Source organism: Phragmites australis, chromosome 3, assembly GCF_958298935.1.
Source record: "Phragmites australis chromosome 3, lpPhrAust1.1, whole genome shotgun sequence".
NCBI classification, from domain to species: domain Eukaryota; kingdom Viridiplantae; phylum Streptophyta; class Magnoliopsida; order Poales; family Poaceae; genus Phragmites; species Phragmites australis.
The window spans coordinates 49938808-49961538 of record NC_084923.1 but is presented as its reverse complement, the minus strand read 5'-3'; the positions used below and the strand labels follow the sequence as shown (position 1 = coordinate 49961538).

Sequence of the window (22731 nt, the reverse complement as noted above, 5' to 3'; positions counted from 1 at the left end):
GCTGCAGGTATATTCCACGGTACAAGACCTTATCTTGCTTCTCGATCCAAGACGCGCCACGTTTCCATCGTCAAGAGACATATGCGTGTGCTTTGATGTTTTCTTGCGGGTTTACAACATTGAAAACAAAGGCTGACGCTATTCTTCAAATTAGTGTTTGCTTCACTCGACAACTCTCAACCGTCCGATGCAAAATTGACGGTCCATTTAGCTTCTCGATTCATCTTTAACCTCGCATTGCAGCAATTTCTCCCGATGAGGTTAATAAACATCTTCCTTCTTGCGATGCCGTGACAACCTCTCCCGCCTCCTGCCCTCCTTCGGTCATCTCCGACGGCTGCCTTGCCGCCGGATCCACGGCGGCCACCCCCTCCTCCGCTAACCTCTTGTTTCACGCTCCTTGCCGTCAATCCCACCCACCACCCACCTGCCGCCTGTGGCACCGACGTCGCCGCCCGTTGCCTTGTCACATCACCAAGCCGCCGCCCACAACCGGTCCGGCTGCTCCCCCCCCCCCCCCACCTCTCTCTAAATCCAGCATCCAATCTGGTGGCAGTCTGAAACCCCCTTCGTTAATCTGGCGGTGACGTGTTCATACGGGCGCCAGACAATTGAAACGTAGGAAGCGTGAAAAACAAATGTCTGCCACGCCGGCCGGTATCTGATCTGAAGAGAGATGATGCGCCGCGCGCATGGCGTGTATGCCCTACCAACCGACCATGGAAGGTATGGGCCATTTCTGTGTGATATCTTTGGCTTGTGGACTCTGCCTGCCGCCGGCGACCATTGTCCTTTGCGGCGTTTGCTTCACACCTATCCCAAGCAAAAGAGGGATCGATGCCTTACCTCGACAGATGGATCCACACCAGCTAACTATTCCCCGATCTCTTTTCGATCGATTGCGTGCAGAACCTCTCTTCCATCCATATGGTATGCCCGACCACATGTTCATTTGCTTGTGCGTCCGGGAAAAAGGCTGCTTTTAATTTTGCGATTGTTCTTCTATGCTTCAGACATTGTCAAGCTTGTAAGAGTATATATCGTTGTCAGCTGGTTATTCTGTAGTTCTGTACTAGTTCATGTTGGTTCAAGCATTCGTCCACTCTAAAAGAGAAGAGTTTGGATCTAACAAGAGTGAATTAGAATTTCGTATCATGCCACACAAGGGGACAAAGTCATTTTTCAAAGCATAAAACCATGTTATGTTCTAAGTTTAGTTGGGTCTATTTCAAATGAAGAACTTTATTTTCTATTTAACTACCCTCGCTGTAATATTTTATTACGATAGCATTAATTTATTGTATTTTATATGGACTCTTTATTTAGGTATTCCATTTTTATAATAATTTGATTATTTTCTAAGACTATATTTGATATGGATCCTTCTTTTTTCTATTCTAACCCCAATTTCAAGTATTATTTATTTTATTTTATATGGACTTTTTATTTAGATATTTTGTTTTTCAAACCATATGGAAATAATTTTTTATAATTTTTAATTCCGAATTTAATTATTTATTAATCGTATTGGATATAAACTTTTTTTTAATCTAGACCATTAGATGTTCATAACAATAAGTGGTCTAGATTTTTTTCTTTTTTTATTAACATGGTAATTTCATGAACTTGAGAGCAAACGCGGTAGCTACTTTTAACGCTCAATTAATAATATAATAGATTCTTGTGAAATGGAGTGTGTAAATTATTTCGGTAAAAAGAGGTCCCAATCTATCGAGATATTGGATTAGCCGTGCCTGACAAAAACCGGCCAAGCATGGAGATTCATGCCTGGGTGATTCGCCACGGGTGGACACAGAGCTGTAAGTAACAATTGCTCTGATAGGGATGTACTCTCAGAAGAATGAGCTTGGCCATGCCCAGGGATTTAGATCCTCTAACTCCAGCAACGTGAAGTCAGAGGTGTACAGTAAACTGAGTCTGTGTGAACAGTATTTTGCAGTCAGATACTGTAGCACGAGTACTGTTCACCAATATTGTAGCGCGACTTTACTGTTTACCGAATAATGTAGCACTGGATCTGAACTGTTTATTTGTGATCCAATGGCTCGGATCCACTTGAAGTCAGAGATCTGAATCCCATACCCTGTCGTGCTCTCAGCGTGCAACAATTTGGGGTTAGTGCAGGGTGGCATGAGGTTATTCTCCCAGATGGAGAGCGTGTACAGAATTTAGCCTACCATGGAGCATTGTAACTGCATGGCGAACATGCTAGGCAAGGCAGGGATGATTAGCGAGGCTTATGAGTTCGTGTTGAACAAAAGTTTCTCACAGTGAGCCGACGGTCTTGAGAGCTCTGCTGCGTGCTTGCACAGTAAATGGAAACACCAGGATTGGAGAGATTGTCGCAAAGAGGTTGTTTGGCCTGGATCCTGACATCGAGGATAATTTTGTACTGCTGATGCGTATATATATCAAAGCGCGGGAAGGCTGGAGGACGTGGAGAATGTAAAGAAGATGATGAGGGATAGAGGGCTGTAATTTCAAGCCGAATGGATCCCAACGATCACAGCATTTGAACCAAATTTCTTAATCTGTTTTGTGGCCAAGTCGTTGTGATCGTGTGTCGGCATATAGTATCAACAGCAGTTCAGATTGAAATGTTTGTTCAGTCCGGTATGATGCACAAAATCATGTCATATTGTGCACACTGTATTTTTCCTTGCAAAATGACAAATTTTATCCAGCTAATCAAAAGTTTTATTCTATTTTTATAGAAAAAGCTTCCACTTGCTCATCAGTGATTTAAGCAATGATGAGCAAACAAAAGAAGAAAGAACATAAATGATTCAAGCAATATGCTGGGAAAACAACATGTTCCATTGGCAGAATTAATATCAAAAAAACGTGGAGCAAAAAATTACCAAAGCCCAGTAAATATATTAATTTCGAAGTTGAATGGGTTACATGATTCAAGAAACTCATCCACTTCATATTTAAAAGAATCCAAGAACAACCCAAGTGTAAGCCCAGCTTTCCAGTAATTGAATATGGTAATCATATTCCTGATCCTACCAAGAAATGCAAAGGAAGCCCTGTACATCAGCGCACCAATACCCTGCACAATGGCAACAGCAAGTCCGGCTGACAATATATCCCAGTCACCCGTTTGCCCAATGACGGTAGCAAATGCAGTAGCACAATAAAATCCAATCAGAAAGAATAGGATCTTCACCGGTAGCCCTTTCCTTGCTTTCTTCAGCTTGACAGAAAACTTGTTCCAAAAAGATTGAATTGTGCTGAAAAGGCAAGTACTATTGCCGGATTGGTCACCACTATCGTCTGACATAGTCTTGATGGCCCATTGCATTTGCCTACATAAAGAATGAACATTTCTTATTCGAATGTACTGAGTCATTGTTGCAAGAAAGATGGTAGCTTTTTAAGACAGATCAGCAAAGGAACACATATAACCGAAAAACACTTAATTAAGAGTGAGCGCTCACTGCTCAAAATATACAATTAACAGTGGACTGACTGAGACCGCACATTTAGGATTCTCTTTTTGCAAAATGCTGAAAGCACAGACCTACTATCATTACTGCCAACACCTAATAACAAAAAAACAATCATATTCTCTTTCCAAGCAAATCAGCCTGAGGTGAACAGGTTAACCCTGGATTGGCTAGATTAGGCACAACTAGTTTTAATCTTTCTAGTGAATGTGTATAACTACAGATGTGCTAAATTAAGAACCTAATGTGAAGAAAAAAGAGAGATATAAAGTGTACAAATATAGAGCAATGTACAACCTGAATGCCAAGTTTGGAAGTTAGATTTGGTTCCGTGCCGAAGAAACATCATGTTTACATACATTCTCTAGACTCAATAATCCTACTTGACTTTGTAATTGAGTTCAGCGGTATGGTGTATTTGAACTGCATAGCTTTTCACAAGTGAAAGACAAGAGGGAGACTGTCTGCTAGGATTCCCATTGAAAAGTTGTTACAGGCTTACAGTCAACAAACAAGGTGCTATAACAATCTCTATCTGATCAGTAGAATTAGAATATAAACAGAAGCATCTCGCTAAGTGTCTGCTCAAACACGCATCGGCCAAATTGACACATGATGTAGCTAATTGTTTCAGTTATGCGTCGGAACAGTCATAGTACGACAATAGTCAGGATTCCAAACAGCAATGCTACCTTGAGTTTCTGGGGAAGGAAGGAGATGCCCGCAGTAAGCGAAAGGTCCCCCGGCGACAGGCGACGGCTCCTCCCCGAGCGCAGGATGCAGCAAAAAGACTCCGTCCCGAGGATTCCGACCAGCAAGGCGACTTGGCGGTTCCCTCGCAGAAAGCGAGAGCTGACATATGCGGCCGTCAGCTACTGACCAAGCATCTGCGCTGCAAAATTTAGGTTTTGCAATCGTAAACTAACCCAGCCGTAATGAAATCCAATCAAATCGAGCTCGCCTATTCGCATTTCGCGGTGGTCTGAGGCAGCCTCCATGGCCACCCACCGAGCTGGCTCCCATCTTGCCAATTCGATAGCCAGGGGAAGCGTAAAAAGGGAGGAGTGTAGGTGCAGGTTGCTGACCTAAAGCGATGCACTTTGTCGATCCGAGGCGGGCTCACCAGTCAGTCACCATCGGAGGTCGCGGCTGGCCCGGCGGCCGCAGTCGTCATCGCGCCGGAGAGAGATCAGATGGTTGGATGGATGGATGGAGGGGAGCGGCCGACGAGAAGCGAATGGACCGAGGCTTCCTATCGTGGGCCGTGTGGTCGCTTTGCTCTTTCCCAGCTTGGGCCTCATCTTCCTCTCGGGCCCAAGGCCCCCAAGGAGGAGGCCGTCGCCATATACGGCCGCCTCCTCCAGATCCTTTCCGAGCACGGGTCCCTCACTGTCGGCAACACCTAGAATCGTGCCAAGGTATAACAACACGCTCGCTGCTATTCATCGTATTCACTGTATGCGTAATATACTTGTATGAGTAACCTCCACCAACTAACAATGGAAATCGCTATCCATGTGTGCACATTCAAGGACTGAAGATAGCAATTTTGTTTGTGGTATCTTAGAATGTGTTTTACCGCTTAGCGGTGAGACGTTATTGGTAAAGCTTCGAAGCGCGCGCAGAGGCAGACGGTGAAGTAGATGCCCGATCTTGTTATCGGTAGGTACATAAAGGAGCCAATCATGCTCTTGAACTACCGCTGGTCCACCGCTTCATCATCTTCATTCGGATCAAGCACAATCAAGGTAGCCATCGGTGTCGTCAAGGGTTTCGCGTCACTCATATTGAACTTTTTCAGCGGCTGCTTAATGTACTTCGTCTGGTAGATGAATGTATTCTTCTTGCATTGCTTGATTTGAAGTTCAAAAGAGAAGTTGAGCTCATCCATCATTGATATCTCGAATTCACTACTCATAGTTTCTGCAAACTTGACCACAAGTGCATGAGAAGAGCCAACGAAAATGATATCATCCACGTAAATCTAAACAAGTAGGAAATCTTTGACATGCCTAAGAGTGAATAAAGTTTTATCAACCGATCCCATGACATACTCATGGTCTAATAAGAAAGAGCTAAGCCTGTCATACCAAGCCCTATATACTTGCTTAAGCCCATACAAACTTTCTGAAACTTGTATATTCTATGTGGGTATTTGGTGTGTTCAAAGTCTAAGGGTTACTTGACATAGACCTCTTCCTATATGAAATCATTTAGAAATGCACTCTTGACATTCATTTGATATAGCTTAAAACCCTAGGATGTCGCAAAAGCAAGAAGGTCATAATGGCTTCCAACCTAACTACTGGTGCAAAAGGTCTTTTCAAAGTTTATCCCCTCTATTTGAGTAAAACACTGAGCCACTAGTCTAGCCTGTTTCTCACTAGAGACCCATCCTCCCCCGGTTTGTTTTTTAAAACTCATTTTGTATATATGGTGCGAACATTGGAAGGTGGCTCTACAGGGACTCAAACTTAGTTTCTCTTAAAGTTTCTAGCTCCTCATGCATGGCATTGACCCAATTTAAATCAGATAAAATATGCCCAACATCATGGGGCTCAAAAGAGGCAACAAATGCAGAATTAGTAAAATGAGTATGAGAAGCGGACTTGGACCTAGTTACCCTCTCATCGAGATCTCTGATCATCATGTGGGAGGATGTCGTCGCTGAATGTGTTGAGGGGCCTCACGCCTTGAGACAACCTCCCTCTCAAACACAGCTGATGCAAGTTCAAGAGCAGCTGAAATGGATGTAGAGACTGCAGGACTCTCTGCTGGAGTAGAACCAGCAGCCAGCTTTATAGCAGGTGTTATCGAGGGAAGTAGTAGATCATCCTTGTCATCACCGAGAGCTGGAAGATCACCATCTACAAAAATGCTCTCGCTCATCTACTGATCACCTATACACTCAAAGGAAGAACTAGCACATGAGTTGTTTCATCAAAAGTCACATTACAAGATTTTATGATGGTGTTAGTGTCAAGATTATAAACCCTGTAAGCATTAATATGGAGAGAATACCCAAAAAATACCATCAGATGAACGCGACTCGTACTTATCGAGATTGGCACGCTTTAGGATGAAGCACAGATGACCAAAAACTCTAAAATATGAAACTTTTGACCTCCTCCCAAAGCATAACTCATAAGACGTCAAATTCAAGATCGAGCGTAAGAAAATTCGATTCGAGATGTAGCACGTTGTGCTAATGGCCTCAGCCCAAAACTTTGTAGGAGTACTATACTCATCGAGTATCGTCCTAGCCATCTCTACCAAAAATCTGTTCTTTCTTTTCAACCATGTCATTCTATTGAGGAACGCGTGGGGCAGAAAATTGATGCTCAATGCAATGTTCAAGTCAGAAAGCATCAAAGAGATAGTTCTTGAACTCAGTGCTATTATCACTGTGAATTGCTTTTAATGCACCGAAACCTATTTGAACAACCTCAAAACTAAACTTCGAAAGTATGAGAGTACATCATCCTTGCTTATAAGAAATAAGACCCAAGAGTAGCAAGAGTAATCCTCAACAGCAGGTACATACCATTTCTAACGAACGAGCCCGGGAATGACTAACAATGTTCATATAGAGAAGTTCTCTCGGTCGTTCAGTTATCACCAGATTGACTGGTTGGTGAGGAGTGGTAACCATATTGCTATGCCAACAAGGAGCACAAAAAAAGTTCTTCTCAAATTTGAACTTGGGTAATACTCGGATCAAGCCTAGAGCACTCAAATGAGTAAGCAAATCAAAGCTCATGTGCTCTAGTCTCCTATGCCACATCCATAGCTCAGAAAAAGGTTGGGCAATTAAACACCGAGAGAAACCTTATTGCTCGGTACTAGGATTAGTACACATGAGAATAATAGAAAGTGGATGACTCAGTATTGGGGTTAGTCAAAACCTTATAAGAATCCAGTACTGGGTCATCCACCCTGAAGAAGAAACAATAGCTGTATGTAATTTAACACCAACACGCTGGGAGCGAGTAACAAGATGAGGAAAACATGTTTCATCTAAGCACCGGGACTCAAAGCCTCTTACACGTGGACTAAAACCGTATGAGTTATGCTAAAATCCACATCGGGCAACATCTCTAGAAAAAGATTGAAAAACGCTAGAGACTTGTGGGTAGAAGTGGAGAAAAGGTTTATGTACACCAACAGAGGGGCGGCACATGTTCCAGGTACTCCACTCTCACTCATGCTGCTCATATCTTCTACGGTGAAAGCAAAACCTAACCAAGTGACCCTTCCTCTGACAGTAGGTGCAATGGTAAAGTTTCTCGAGAGCTCGACTGCTGGTCACTCTGACCTCTCTCACAGGGGCTCTCATCTTAGGTTGTGGAACTTTCTTAGACTATGGTGCAGGTTTCTTCTTAATAGGTTGTGATGTGGATTTTGTTCTTGATGGGTGGTGGTGTATATCAATCTTGGACTTTTTGGCTTCTATGTAGTAGGTGTAGTGAACACACTCTTACTCTCTCCATTATTTGTCACCCTCTTAAAACTCAACCCAAGAGCTAAACCCATTTTGTCAGCACATATTTTGGTCTTAGCCAAGATCAAATTTATTTTTCCCTTACCCCCTGAGCACTTCTCTACTAGAAAAAGGATGTACTCATTCTCTGTCAAAAGCTTTTGAACTTGTCATCTAACCCAGCTGAGTTAGTACTGAAAAACTATACATGTGGAACAGTTCGACTGCACATCCTTTGAACACCCAGCATTCAACATTCTCCAATCTAGATTCTAGCTCCTTAAGACGCTTGTCTTTCAGTCCAACATCATTTTCAAGTAAAGGGCAATTCTTCCTAGCAGAGAGTAGACCTAGACTCCTCCTTAAGGAGCTTATTCTCGGCACTCTCAAGCCGACTGATGACTTGAGCATGCACATTCCAAAGCTCGGTAAGTTCAGTCATGACAATCAAGCAACTCCCACACTCCTCAACATCAGGCCTAGACATAAGCAATACAAGTTCAGTAGACACAAACTCATACTTAGGCTAAAAATCCTTCAACTCATGTGCAATTTTCTTAAGTAACCTATCATGGCTAACAAGAGCATCATTCAAGGTCTCTTCTGCTGTTGTAGAAGCGAGTGAACTTTTTCACAATGAGCACAAGATCCTCATCATCCAGTGCGTCTTGCTAATCTGTGATAGAAACCAAGAAAGATAAAGCAAATTCACTATCTGAAGTGTTAGCATAAGAAAACTAGCTCCAGCTTGATTGCCACCACTTGGTTCGAAACCAACGTCATGTTCTAAGACAAGGGGTTTTCGAGACCGTTCTGAGCCACCTTGGATATCTTGATGGATTTGAGCTTACTGAATAGCTTGTCACAAGTTAATATGTCATAACTTAGTGACTCTTTAATACTTAGGATCTTAACTTCTCATATGATATGGTCAAGAGCATAGAGAAGCGTGGTCATTCTCTCGTGGTTCGAATAGAGCAAAATACCAGTGGATCTAAGGTTACTAACAATTCCATCAAAAAGAGCAAACATAGCATCTAAAAACTCTCTATATTTTATACGAACATCTGGTATTTCTGGTTATACATGCTTTGGCGTCTGGCCTTGATCTAGTCAGTGCCCTCATGAAAAACACTAAGAGTGGACCAGATATCATGAACAATACGGATGTGTTGAACTCTGTCAAACTCATCACAACTCAGACTAGTGAATAATATATTGCGAGCCTTGTTATTAACCTCATATTGTTCAATGTGGACCGAAGAAGAATGAGCAACAAGAATCATATAGTTGGAGTTCACAATCTCTCAAATTGTACTTCCTTGGCTTAGGAGATAAACCTCCTTGCGTAACTTCCAGTACGAAAAATATCGACCATCAAACAACAAAATCTTTTCACTTCTCTCCATTGTCGCTTGAGGATCATAAAACCAGTTAATGTCAACATGTGATCAAACTGGCTCTGATACTAATTGTAGGACCGAGAACGACTACTAGAGGAGGGTGATTAGACGTATTTATAAGTTTTTTTTACGAAATAGATGACATACTCTTTGTTCACCTAACACTCTTTAAAAAGGCATAAACGGAAGTATAAACTTTAGAGAGAGAAACCGAGAAAGAAAATTCTAAATTAATATGACTTCACAGATAGAATATGAACCATATACTCTATTTAAGATAATTTAATGTGTCTTTGAGTACAAAAGCTTGAAACTTGAATGAAGAGCAAGAAAAAAGACGGTCACCGAAAAAAGCAACTCTTGAAGTTGACGGTCTAGAGACAAGAGGATTCAAGACTCTCTACATGAGTATATGAATATTTATACCTCTAGCAAAAAAAAACCAGCTTCCTAAGGTTAAAAAATCGTCGCTCAAAAGCAAAAACGAAAATTAATAAGAAAATCACAAAAAAAAAATTACAAACTTACAAGTGAATCAATAGAGTCTAGAAGGAGGGGAATTCAAGTATATACAAAAACACAAACTTCATTACTAAAAGAGGTCAACTCTATTTTAAACGGAATATACGAATTTTTCTCTAAAAAATTCTCATATATTACATATGCTAAGCACTTATTTTTCTCTCGATACAAGGAGCTCAAGTAGCTAGTTCTAACTCTCTCATAGCACTACCCTTTTATTTATAAGTCTAGGAACTTAACTCTTAAGTTTCTTAGCTTATTACTAAAATACTATTTTTTAGTACACTCCTACATATCACCGAGAGTATATTGATCAATTTCTTGCTCCGTCCATCGAACGGCTGCGGCACCTTCACCACTTAGCTTCGTCTCGACGTAAGTTTCTCGATGTGCCGCAAATTCCTCCAATCCTCCCGCAGTTTTGAGGTCCAACCGTGAAACCCTCTTCACACTTCTCAAAGCGTGACTCGCCACTTGTTTACACCTTAAGCAAGTATTTTGATATCGACATGTGTACTCCGTCTTGCGGTTATGATCGTTGGCAAGTCTCTCCCGCTCACGATCTCTCAGACCGTCTTGTCACTTGCACTGATATCCCTTTCACTTGACTTTGTCAACACGTTGTATTCATCCTCCGTTTCATATTTTGCTTAACCTTCATGTGTAGAGTTAGGATCACCCTCGACTCCGTCTGGTCTCCTTGATCATCCGGCACTAAACACTTGTTTAGCTCCAATTACGCACCATCAACCGTCAAGTTGCATCTATCATCTACACATTATAAGTAAACATATTTCTCCAGCTCTAACTCCAGTTAATCCATAATCAAAACACTCAAAGCAAGCTCAAATAATCTAAAATCTGATAAACTAAATTGATAATTTTATCATGCATTCGTTATCTATAAATTAAGATACATTTTAATTTAATTTGTCTTTAGTTACGTTGTGCGGATAGAGACCAGGTGTATTGCAAAGCATTCGTGAACTGGAATAATTTGTAACCATCCTGAGATCATGTTGTGCTATTTATGATTTCAGGCTGTCCTATCCTGACGAGATTGGTTGGTTCCAATCAGGCTGATGTGTCTCCTACTCTCCTTGAGATTGAGTGTGGCAGAGCTGAGCAATTACGTCAAATTCTATATATTGTGTTTGGAAAGATTTTTAAAAATATTTATTTATATTATTTATCTCGTGATTTAATATTTAAATTAAAAAAATAAACACGAGCATTGCAAAGCTGGGGCATAGGGACGAGCACGAATCTGGTAGCGCACGTGGCAGGCAGTCCGGGAGCTGAGGCTGAGAGCGGCGTCGTCCCACCGGCCACCGTCTCTCCGGTGGCTTGAACCAAGCAACCATTTGCGTGCTGCGATGGCGTCCGGCGTCCCCTCCCTCACATTTCCCACCCCCCGGCCGTCCCCACCTCAGTATAAAACCCAGCTCCTCCCACCACCACCAACCAAAACCACGTCCGCCTCGCCGCAGATCTGCTTCCGCCCTCCCCTTCTCACACACCGGCACCGCATCGCTACTCAGTAGCTCTGCTTCCATGGCGGCATTGCCTCGCGCCGCGCTCCTCCTCATCCCGCTCCTCCTCGCCACCAAGGCGCGGTCCCAGGACGAGTCCCCCATCTCCCTCGCCCCCGCGTCCGCCCCCACCGCTTCGCATCTCCACCCTGACTCCGTCGCCGACTCCGAATCCGCTCGCTCTCCCATCTCCCAACCCCCTGCCTCCTCCTCACCATCCGCCGCCCCCGCCGACGACATCGCGCACTCTCCTCCGGCCCCGCCCGAGACCTCCCCCTTCCCGGCCCCTTCGGTCTCGCCGGCGCAGGCGCCATCCTACCTCCCGCCCACCCACCCGCGTTCCGCAACGCCCGCTCCCGCGCCCGCCGCCGAGAAGGAAGCTGATGGCAACAAGGACAAGGATGACGATAAGCCCTTGTCCTCCCCCGCGCCCGCTCCGACCGCCGCGGAGATGAAGGCCGCGAGTGGCACCGGGGACGGAGAGGCCGGGAGCCACGAGGAGTTGAACGGCGGCAAGAAGGCCGGCGTGGTAGTCGGCGCCTTCACGGCCGCCGCGGTCGTCGGGCTGGGCGCCTTCGTGTGGAAGAAGCGGCGGGCCAACATCCGCCGCGCCAGGTACGCCGAGTACTCCGCGCGCCTCGAGCTCGTCTGAGCATCCTATCCATCACCGAGCTTCACTCCACTGTTGGACCGGGTTGGAGATACAAGCATGCATCCTACACTGAAGATGCATCTATCCATTAATTCTTCTGTGATGTGTCCGTGTTCTTGACCCGTCCATGATAGAGTATTGTTCACTATTTCTTCTTCTTGGTGTAATTGATTCTTTGGTGGTGATCGATTATTAGAGGAATAAACAGGATACGAAATTGATATGGAGATGAGGAGATGATATTGATTTTTGTACACATTTGTTACACTAGTATACCACACTGTGTTCTTCTTGTAATTGTTGTTACACCTACGATTATTCATTGGACATTGGATTCAAATGTGTCAGTTAGACACAGGCACACAAAGATTATCAGTGCAGTGGTATGAACAGCATCCAGATCCAAAATACTACTACAGTAGCTACCAGCAATGTAGCAGTAGCTCTGCATGGTTGTTGGAGCTAGCCTGAGATCTAGGTGGTGGGAGAGCTTAATTAAATGAATCTCCTTTATTTTAGTGCGTCAATGGCTCCTTTTCTGTCGGCTCTTGTTGGATCATGAGCCCATGAAGTAACATCTGATCTGAACTTTCTGATGCTTGCTGCATACATCGGTTATTAGAGGAGTAAGGATATACTCCCTCCATTTACTTTTACTTGACAACTTTGACCACTTTTTTATTTGCAAATATTTATTAGTTTACATTTCCTAAGAAATCATTTTCAATATTGCCCCTAATGTGGACCTAGATTTAGCTTAGACATTAGTGCCCATCTGCCTGTACCATGTAAAAAAAATATGAGCATGCCTTATTAAAATACTCAAGAAACAGATAAAGAAGGGGTTGGAATAGATAAAGATAGATCAACGCTAATTTTTACAAGATCTATTACTTCTTAGTTGATCAAGTAGTGCTAATACGTATACCAAAAGACTTATATACAGAGATGAGTGTATATTTACATGGATCGATAGACTCATGTTTCCCGAAGTTTTAGCAATAATACTAATAGGTATACTTGATGACACAGACTTTTAAGCAAAAATACCAGACATTCTAGCCATCTTATGATCCAAAAGTTAGTTCCAAAAGACATTTTGATCATCATGTCTAAAATACCAAGTAGATATGAAGAGGACCACCCCGGTAGCTCATTCATCAATCTGCCTACACACCTGTTGCACCAATTGAGATTACAGTTGATTTGCATTGGAAGTTTGCCTTCTCTTTCTAATGCAGCTTTGTTAACATGAGGGATTTTATAGCTGTTGCCTCCCCTTGCTTTCATTACCTCTATCATGACAAGATGCAATGTCAAGAACATACGGTTTGACAATATAAGTGAATACTCTTGGAAGGCCTACTGCACAACGACAACAAGTTCAGCTATGGTTTTAACATCATTCTTAAATTGTATGGACTGAATAACTGCAAAGAAACTCAAATCAAGGATATTCAAGTCTGGTGAATTTGGTGGCTGACAAATTAACTGAATATTGAATCCACCTTGTTGTATTGTTTCCTTAAATAAAGGGTTAGCAGGGTCAATGTAAGGACGGACATTATCTTGTTGAATGAATATTAGTTTCCCAACATTTTCACTTGGCCATTTTTCTTTAATTGCAGGGATTACCTTCTCTATAACAAAGGAACACATAACATCTTTTGTAATTGAAGTGATGGGCTTCATCTGTAAGGTCCCTGTAACCCGGTTTTTACTTGTCTTTTTTGCAGGCTCATAGGTAACTAGAGGAAAACACCCAATTTTACCATCAAAAGTGCAATTTACTTCATCATTCATCCTTGGCCGAGTAAGAGCACAAAGGAACATTACCTTCAGGATGAATTTTTTTCTTTTGCAAGTCTGAAGTGGCTCCTCTTCATCCGAAAGAAGATAAAATCTCCTAGTGGTCCTTGTGAGATAAAACCACTTTTCATCTATATAAACAATGTCAGTGAAGTCCCTGAAGACCAGGTCAACATCAATGCTTGTCGGATCAAGCATGGAAATGCACCACTGCAGTCTTTGTTTCATGTTCTAATCCTTTAGCAATGGCTTTATGATGTTTGAGTGTCGCTTTATCCATCTTCCCTTTTAAGCTTCCAAAACGTGTATTTGCTAACTTTCAAATGCCTCGAAAAATCATCCAAGGTGGTCCTTTTTGACATAGAATATCATGCAACAAGCTTAGATCAACATGAACTCTCTTGTGGCCACAATTTAGTCTCTTCGTTGAGACATCAATGTCACCACCCTATTGGAAACAATGTCTTGCACATTTTCATATACGTCGAACTGTTTGAGTGCTAACAAAGAATAATGCTGCAACCTCTTCTACAACCTCTCGTGTCAATCTCCCATTAGTACTTTTATTTCTCCAAACAAAAGCTTCATACAGTTGCATCCGCTTATCATTTGGGAGTTCCTTCTTGCAACAGTAGTGAGTAGCATTTGTTGAATGAAAAACACAAAGGAAAACATAATGTAACTCTAATAAAGAATGAAGAAAACATAATGAAACAAGATAATATATGTCGTAGGTAAGATGAAAACAAATTGTTCTCCTACACGACTCTACAATGCAACTGTAATCAAGAATGACCAATAAGTCAACAAGAAAACTATGGAAACTTGTACTATTGGTCTGAAAATTCAGAGATGGTATAGCCATATTGATGGCAAAAATATCCTTAATTTGGAACCTGGGAGATTACATCATATGTATTTTTTTTCTAAACATTCACAAATTGCAATACGAAAATATAACGAAGATTACATGATACAACAATTTAATATCACATTGATAGTATCAAATGCTAATGTATATTGTAGTTGGTACAACTGTACGGTGCAGTTAAAATCATAACATGGTCTTTCGAAGTTTAGCATTACATAATCCAAGGAAGGCTCAGAAGATATGACAGAGTTAATCAAATATCTTGAGCTATATAATTTTGAAAACAGAAAGCTCATAGACATAGTATTTCATCCTTTCATTCATTGAAGAATACACTGTGCGAGTTGCATTCAAAATATTAGAAATCTCATAATCTTTTGCTAATCATAGGGGCTGAGAGCTCCTAGAGGAGTAAATAAAAGAAAAGAACAAAGAAAAAGGAAAAAAAAGGACGGGAAAGGGAAAAAACGACAGGAAAGGCCGGCTCTTTTAGTTATGGGCTCCAATGGCCCATTCCTTCCACTTCGGCCCGGCTTATTCCTTTTCTCTTGCTCCACCCGAGCAAGTCCTAACCAACTCCTGTTAGTCGTCTTTCTCAGATGCCACCGCCTCTCTCGTTTCTCTCCTCCTCCACCCGAGTGTGCCCCCATCTACATTGCTTGAGCCACGCTGCCCGACCCACGCCGCTTGAGCCACTGTTCTCTTTCTTTTTTTTTTCGACCTCCTTTGTCATGGCGTTCGTACCCCAAATCCGCACTCGCCCCGAGGCTCTACCGCCCAAATCAAATGCAAAAACAAGTTGCCCGTCCACGTCGGAGTCAAGATCCGCTGCTCCCGCGCCCGGAGTTGTTGTCTTCACCGCCAATTTATGTCTCTCTCTCACCCACCCACAAGCTCTCGTCCGCTCCCGTGTGGCCTCGCCCATCGAGAGGTGGCTTCGATGGCTCGATCTGGTAGGGGGGGGGGCAAAGCCAATGCGGTGGTCAGTGAGGAGGACCACATAATCGGCGGGCTTTAGGAGCCTTCGTGAGGGCGCGTGTGCAAGCAGCGTTGGAGGACTCGGGAACACATGCATTAGACGGTGGGAATATGTTGCTAGAGTAGCTATAGTACCTGATGCTCTGAGAGCGCGTCGATTCTTGGCCCATTAATATATGTTATGAATGGATTCCCTTTATATCATTGCAACTTATACATTTGCCTTTTGTGTTATCTAAAATTTAGCGTTTTCTTTTATGTCACTAGATCAAACTAGCACAACACTAGTGCGTTACAACGGAACTCATGATTTACATAAAATGGTTTCATGTTCTAAATAAAATATTTGTGTTTCGAACATATTATGCACTGAGCATACGAATTCATGTTCTAAGAGATACATGAATCAATGTTCTGTACAAAACAATTTATGTTAATCTGCATAGTTGAAAGTGTTAGTCCCACACTATGCACCTAAAAAAGATAGTATAATATATACTTACACATATGCTTCATAACAGTATCAAATAACTTTGCAACATAAGTAAGATGCTGACCGACGACGCGTTCAACAGTATCGTTAGTTGTATATTATCCCATCGTGAAGTGATGGCTGAAAAGATGTTTTTGCCCCTCCAGATAGGATGAACCAATGGGTAGGCCGGCCGGACAAAATAACCTGGTGATCCAGAATTTTTAGCTGGTGTTCTGTCAAAACATACACTTGACAACAACACAAAAGCGTAATTCTTTCTGAATAAACTATGAGTTTGGCTCTTGCACGCATCAACATTTGGTCCGATCCGGCTGGCCTGCTGACTCCACAACGTAATCTGCTAGTTACTCTACTATTGAAAAAGAATGCAATAGTTAATTTAGGATATATATTGAAAAAATCGTTCTATATAATACTATTACATTATTTTTTAACACTAATACAGTACTCTATTTTTTCTATTACCAATAGTTACCCTATTTTTTATTTTTTATTATTTTTCATCTCTCTTCGACCTCACAGTTATCCACCGTTACTCTACCACACAGTAATATGCCCTACTCCCGCTGGCCGCAAATTTGCCAACATCCGACTCCATCCAGTATCACTGTGCCGATGGATGGCACCTCTGTTAGGGAGCATATCGATTCTCAAATTCGAATTGTTGCACTGGATGCACAGGGATACGGTTAGGTTTAAGATCTTCGTCGGAGACGGCCTTACCTGCTCCCGACCACAGTTTTCAACAATTCGTAGCAACAATTTTCGGTGGCATCGCTCAAAAAAATTATCATAGAAATATGAGCAACATGTAGGAAACAACATAGGGCTGGCTCATACGCAACTTGCAAAAGATTACAATAAAACGGGATCAGATTGTCCCTGCATTTTGAGACCAATCATTAGCTCGAGTGGCAAAATCGCTGGTGTGCGACCGAGCTCGTCCGTGTTCGAGCCTTAAGGCCGGCACGGGTAGAATTTATTTCTCAGTTGCTCCAATAATAAGTCTCAGAGTAGACTTAAGTACATACGTTTGCGCGTCTAATAATACTTAAATCTCAAGCCTCATAATCCTATACTAACGTGTGTATAAACACGTACGTATGGTGTGAATGTGATATATATATAGATAGTGTGCGTTCATGGTACCCTCTTAGGAAAAAAAAAATGTTCCCGCGTTCTCAAAGCATGCTTGATTTGGTAGTGTGGTACTTTACTTGGTTTCACCGATTTCTATGAACACCAAATGGTCCGCATCTGCAGCTGTTGCATGTTTTGGCGGCATCAGCAAGGCAGGACCATGTGAGGTGCCTCGTGCCCTCGTCTACCTGAAACAAGCCAATGAACTCCAGCTCCTACGTCTAGATCTTTCCGTCACCCGAATCGAAGCGTTGACACTTGGGACAGAAATTTCGCCGATTCGGCTCCGCGTCAAACGAGGCGAAACAGATGGTTGTAAATTCTACCAAAAAGCATCATGGAAAAAAATACAAAATTAAATAATATACGTGATCGTATTTATCAAAATATATAATATATCTTCATATTTATAATTTTATATCTATATTCGACACCTTATTTACTAAAAATTTACTTTCGGTACACTATACGTCACGCAGGCTCGACTATATTCGACACACGAGGTACCGAATATGTCATTGTAGTCTATATTCGACACATCATATATCGAATACAACTAATATTCGACCGAATATAAGCTACAGTGCCATATCGGTATCTCATGTGTCTAATATGATCGAACCCCGGTTGTCAAGTCTGCTTTTGTCGTGTCGTCGTCGCTTTGATATTTACTTTTTCGCAAATAGCCGGCATGCATGCATGTTACTTTTCTTTTTACATGTGGATGCGTCGTGTTGCCTGCAGCCCGTTATAAAATGAGGAGTGAGTGGAAAAAAAGATGGCTGTAGATTCTGCCGCAACCATTGCCACGAATACGCATTGCATTAGCAAGAATAGTAAAGCTATATACTATATATTATTACTCAGCTTGGCTTACAGGTTACATCCTAAAAGGGAAAAAAAAACATACTGCAGTATTTTGGGTCCAAGTCTAGAAACAAAGAAAAATCCAGGCTCTAACCTGTAAGACGTATAAGAGATACTCTCTCCCTTCATTAATGTAAGACGTATTTTATTTTTAAAAAAAATCAAACTTTATAAATTTTGACTGATAATTAATTAAATTATATATATTTAGTGTAAAAAATTTGTTTCCAAAGGTTTGTATTTCAAAGTGATTTTAATATGTGTTGATTTTTATAGCAATTGACTGATTTTTAACATATTATAAGATAAATTAATAGCCAAAGTTTACTTTTAGTTACTTCTTCTAAACAAAATACATCTTACATATTTTTAATAGAGAGAGTATTATTGTGGTCTTGGAGTCCTCACCGGGTGAAACCACTCCTTAAATTTTGAAATGGGGGGATTATGATCCAGAACCCCTCAGTTACAAGAATTTTCAGACAATTCACAAGTTTCAGGCATTAACGCTGAACAGAAAATTCAGATAGTCCACATGGCACGAAGTTGGATTTGCTGACTCAGTTTTCTCTCTTCTTTTTTCATAAGCGTCTGATTTGCATATTCAGGTTAAGCATACCACACGGAGCCCGGGCCCGGGTGATTCTTATACTAGAAGCACGTGACTCAGGTTTACAGTCACAGTATTACACAACCTAGTACAATTCCCCGGAGATAATAGCCGAACAATCCCCTAATGGGATAGAATGCCAAAGTTCTCCTATCAAACGGAGCTACAAAGAATTCTACTGTTACAACCCGGTAGCACAGTTTCCTCACACATGATAAGGAAAATCCTAGCATGCCTCAACAGATTACCAGCAATCTAGCATATGGCTAGGACTGGGCAAGAGCTGTTGCCTTTAAAGCGTCTTCGGCTGTAACTCTCTGCGGAACAAAATCTGGAAAGATATGCATGAAATGATTTGTCAGTAGACCGTGCTATACAGCAAGGCAACAATGTAGGTTCCCGAATATTTGAACAAAAAGATAAGCATTTACCTGAAAGAAACTCAAAACCTTTCTGTTTGCAAACAGCTGTTGCTGAAAAATGAGAGAACGGGTGGCATGAGATAGACGACAGAAAGAAATATATAGAAAGCAAAAGGTATTACTACTCAAACCACTAAGAAACAGGTTTGATTTCGAAGGTTAGGTAATTCTGAGATGAGTACGAGCGGAGTACAGCTAGGACTCGGAATAAAGATGTTGAACTCATTCACATTTATCTCAAATTACCATTTACTGCATGGAGATCCAGGAAAATACATGAACATGTTTAGGGGACTATTTCCCCCTAAGAGGGAGCTTTCGAGGATTCACGCACTAAGATCCAAGAGATCTAACAAACAAGAATATAATATATTTGCATCTATAAGCTGTTTCAGTTACCAAGTACTAGTTGTTCTCCCACGCACAGCGGCCTACTGTAGTTATACATTGATCATTTTCCTTTATTGGATAGCAATACTTGGCTGAAAAATGAAAGGTTCATCTACCTGCATATGGAAAAATATTATGGAGTGTCCCAGGTAGTCTCTTTATAGATCCACACAACAAAAGATAGGAGAAGCCTTCCATGTTTAAAGCATTGAGTAATCAACGACAGATTACAAAAGTTCTGTAATTGGGTGAGATCTTGAAGATCTATTCTCAGGTCTTAGTAGACCATTTGCGTCTCACCAATCTGAGTTCTCTCTTCTGCATATTTCTTCATATCTTAAATACAGTCACAACTTGCACACCTAACTAATTGCCTTTTTAAGCATAGACGATGAAGGAAAATTGAATGTGGATAGGAACGAAGGACCAACTTACAAAGATTATCGTAGATAATTGACTTCTGACGATTCCTCAGGGCATTGCGATAAGCATCCTCGACAAACTTCTCCAAAAATAACTCCTGCAGAAATAGGTGTAGCTACAATATCAATTCAGATTAAGGAAAAAGGTGCAAGCGACAAATGTCAACAGGTATCCAAGTGCATGAATGGTACAGAAATGCAAGCTGCTATAGATACAAACTTGGTATACCAAATACTGTTTTCCCCACAAAGAATTTGAAGTATCAACAAAGAGCAAGAAAAGATATAAACGAATTCTTTGTTAGATCCTATATTTGGAAGGAGGCATCGATCTTATTCTTTGGTTCCCTCTGTCCCCTATGAAGTCAAAGCACTTCAAATCTTGACAATCAATTATTTTTTAATGGTCATCAGTTCATGGGGATAGCTTCCAAATTGATCCAGATACTAAAGTTTGCACGAGTATGATGGTATCTAAATAGAAAATGTTGCCAATCACTTGCCTGGATCAGCTAGTCAAACTTAATAATTCATGTTTATCACTCTATCTAGATCTTGTAAATGTAAATTATCAACAGAATGGAACTTCAAACCAATTTCTCTAATAACTAAGCATCAGAGTTTTCCACCCAATCTATGAATTGTAAAAGGAAAAATATTGTCAACACATCTGCAGAATCAAGCTTAGATAGTGGTCTTTTTGTGGATAACCCAATCAGCTCAAGATGGTTCATTGCCATGAAGAGTGAAGACTAGTCCATATGTAATGCTTTAAACAACTGAATGCAAGCGATCGACAACAAATCTGGAAACTATATACAAAGACCAGCATCCTCTCTGGATAATCTGGATACTCCTTACATACACTTGTTTGGTAAGAATTACTAGGCTAACTGTATCTTCAACCTGCCTGATGAAACCCCGCAGGTCAGCAACATAAAGTTAATGTGTCAATACAGAAAACACCAGTATTTTGGATAAGTCCGTGCAAAACAGTGAAGGCACGCTAAGGAAAAGGCCTCATAGATCCCTTAACAAGTTCGAAGGCAACCCGGGGGGGGGGGGGTCGTGAGGTGACAACATCTCAGACAATTTATCAAACACCTTGTTGGAACTGATGGTATCACCAAAGTAAATCTCGGTAGATCAATAAGAAATAATCCTGAAAACATCATCACATTCGGATAGAGTGATTCGATGCTTCAATCCTCTAATCGCTAGCATAAATCATTCCACTTAGAGTAAAACGAGGAAATGTGGAGGAGGGAATCATACGGAGGCCTTGTTGATGAGGAAGACGGCCTCATTAGAAGGGCGGATGGTGGCGTCCTCGGCCCGCATCAGCTGCCGCACCCGCGCCATCGCGAAGCTGCAGGCGCCTTTGTCGGCCGCAGCCGACTTCTGGTTCTTCAGCTTCTTCACGGGCGTGGGTGCGCGCGCCTCCCCTCCGCCGTACGCTCTCTTCGGGCTCCTCGCCTCATTTTGGGGCTCCGCGTCGCCGTGCTTCATCTTGGTGGGCGTGGACTTCCACGCTCCGCCGGGCGTTTGCTGCTTCTCGCGCTTGGCTTCCTTCTGCTGTTTCTTTGTGGGCGTGGTCGCGGGCTTCTGCGCTTTACCGGGTGACTGCTGCTTCTTCGTGGGCGCGGCTTCCTTCTGGGGTTTGGGTTCCGGTTCGTCGCGCTTCTTCCTCTTTGTCGTGGGCGTCCCTGCCTCGCCGGACGCCTGCTGCTTCTTCCGCTTGGCTCCCTTTTGCGGGTCTGGCTTGTCGCGCTTCTGCTTAGAGGCCGCCGGCTTCTCCATGGAGCTTTTGCGGGGTTTCGAAGCCGGGCGGGCCTCGGCGGAGGCGGTTGAGGCCTCCGAAGGCTGCGTAGGCCGGCGCTTGGAGCTGGAGGCGGCGCTGCCGTTGCGCTGGGGGGAGGGAGGGGCGGGCTTCTTCCCGGCCATGTCGCGTCCGCCGCTGCAGCCGGAACCCTCGCCGCGAGCTCAAAAGCGGTGGTGGTGCGTGGCGAAGCGAGGGGAAGGGAGTTCAAATTTTCTCGGGGCCGCGCGGACGCTTCCAGAACCACAGGGAGGAATGAGAAATGATGTTTTGTTGTCAATGACGGGAGGGAACTTCGAATTTCAAAAGCTTTGGACTGTCCGGAATATGGGGATCGTTCTGAAAATTTTAAATTTTTAGTTTAAGGCTCCTTTAAAACGCAGTATTGGAAAAACACAAGAACGAAAAATATATAGAAATGGAACGTCTCATACTTTTAATCCTATAAGATTTCAAAATATAAGAACGTTAGATGTGATGTATTTTGATAGTTCGAAAATAACATAAGAATTTTGAAGGTAAGAAGAGAGATTGCATTGGACTTCTCAAAACATGAGATTTGAGCTCATGTTAAAATTCCTATGGAATCGGGGCATAGGAATACATTCTATAGGAATTTAACATGTTCATTCCTATGTTACAAACAACACATATAGGAAAATTTTCTAAGGATTTGGATCCTCCATAATTCCTATGAATTTCCTTCAATCCAAATATGACTTTAGATTCAAACTACTCTTAGAAAATAGATCACAGCTCAATTTCGGAAAATGACTTCAATGACTATTTGCTTAAACAGATTTTGCAAGATCTCATGTGGTTAAGATCTTGCAAATCTATCGATT

At 42.1% G+C, this 22731-nt stretch overlaps 3 protein-coding genes across 6 annotated transcripts; 1 reads left to right on the top strand and 2 right to left on the bottom strand.

Moving 5' to 3' along the window:
* Positions 1 to 2878: 2878 nt before the first annotated feature.
* On the bottom strand, positions 2879 to 4696 carry LOC133911307 (ycf20-like protein). Of its 3 annotated transcripts, none has more exons than XM_062353506.1 (3): positions 4559 to 4696; positions 4166 to 4365; positions 2879 to 3332 (listed from the first exon to the last, which is right to left on the bottom strand). In XM_062353506.1, the coding sequence occupies exons 2-3, from the start codon at positions 4330 to 4332 to the stop codon at positions 2879 to 2881; spliced, it is 621 nt and encodes a 206-aa protein (XP_062209490.1). In that variant the 5' UTR covers positions 4333 to 4365; positions 4559 to 4696. The 3 variants fall into 3 exon arrangements, with proteins under 3 accessions (XP_062209490.1, XP_062209491.1, XP_062209488.1); XM_062353507.1 differs by having other exon boundaries at positions 4166 to 4360; XM_062353504.1 differs by lacking the exon at positions 4559 to 4696 and adding an exon at positions 4400 to 4547 and having other exon boundaries at positions 4166 to 4325.
* A 6572-nt stretch (positions 4697 to 11268) lies between these two features.
* LOC133911306 (uncharacterized) lies at positions 11269 to 12454 on the top strand. The gene has a single exon (XM_062353503.1). It carries the CDS (start codon positions 11433 to 11435, stop codon positions 12060 to 12062), a length of 630 nt encoding a protein of 209 aa, XP_062209487.1. The 5' UTR covers positions 11269 to 11432; the 3' UTR covers positions 12063 to 12454.
* Positions 12455 to 18788: 6334 nt separating this feature from the next.
* On the bottom strand, positions 18789 to 22494 carry LOC133911305 (DNA polymerase II subunit B3-1-like). 2 transcript variants are annotated; one of them, XM_062353501.1, is made up of 4 exons: positions 21343 to 22491; positions 20081 to 20165; positions 19265 to 19306; positions 18789 to 19164 (listed from the first exon to the last, which is right to left on the bottom strand). In XM_062353501.1, the coding sequence occupies exons 1-4, from the start codon at positions 22009 to 22011 to the stop codon at positions 19100 to 19102; spliced, it is 861 nt and encodes a 286-aa protein (XP_062209485.1). In that variant the 5' UTR covers positions 22012 to 22491; the 3' UTR covers positions 18789 to 19099. The 2 variants fall into 2 exon arrangements, with proteins under 2 accessions (XP_062209485.1, XP_062209486.1); XM_062353502.1 differs by lacking the exons at positions 18789 to 19164; positions 19265 to 19306 and adding an exon at positions 19317 to 19761 and having other exon boundaries at positions 21343 to 22494.
* Positions 22495 to 22731: the final 237 nt, after the last annotated feature.

What these genes read in the sequence shown, in the direction of transcription:
- LOC133911306 (XM_062353503.1), top strand. Translation starts at nt 11,433, where the DNA reads ATGGCGGCATTGCCTCGCGCCGCGCTCCTCCTCATCCCGCTCCTCCTC.
- LOC133911305 (XM_062353501.1), bottom strand. Translation starts at nt 22,011, where the DNA reads ATGGCCGGGAAGAAGCCCGCCCCTCCCTCCCCCCAGCGCAACGGCAGC. An exon ending in TCCTCATCAACAAGGCCTCC is followed by an intron (nt 20,166 to 21,342) that starts GTATGATTCCCT and finishes CTATTTCTGCAG; the next exon opens with GAGTTATTTTTGGAGAAGTT. An exon ending in AGGTTTTGAGTTTCTTTCAG is followed by an intron (nt 19,165 to 19,264) that starts GTAAATGCTTAT and finishes ATATCTTTCCAG; the next exon opens with ATTTTGTTCCGCAGAGAGTT.
- LOC133911307 (XM_062353504.1), bottom strand. Translation starts at nt 4,496, where the DNA reads ATGGGAGCCAGCTCGGTGGGTGGCCATGGAGGCTGCCTCAGACCACCG. An exon ending in TTGGATTTCATTACGGCTGG is followed by an intron (nt 4,326 to 4,399) that starts GTTAGTTTACGA and finishes CGCATATGTCAG; the next exon opens with CTCTCGCTTTCTGCGAGGGA. An exon ending in TCCTTCCCCAGAAACTCAAG is followed by an intron (nt 3,333 to 4,165) that starts GTAGCATTGCTG and finishes TTCTTTATGTAG; the next exon opens with GCAAATGCAATGGGCCATCA.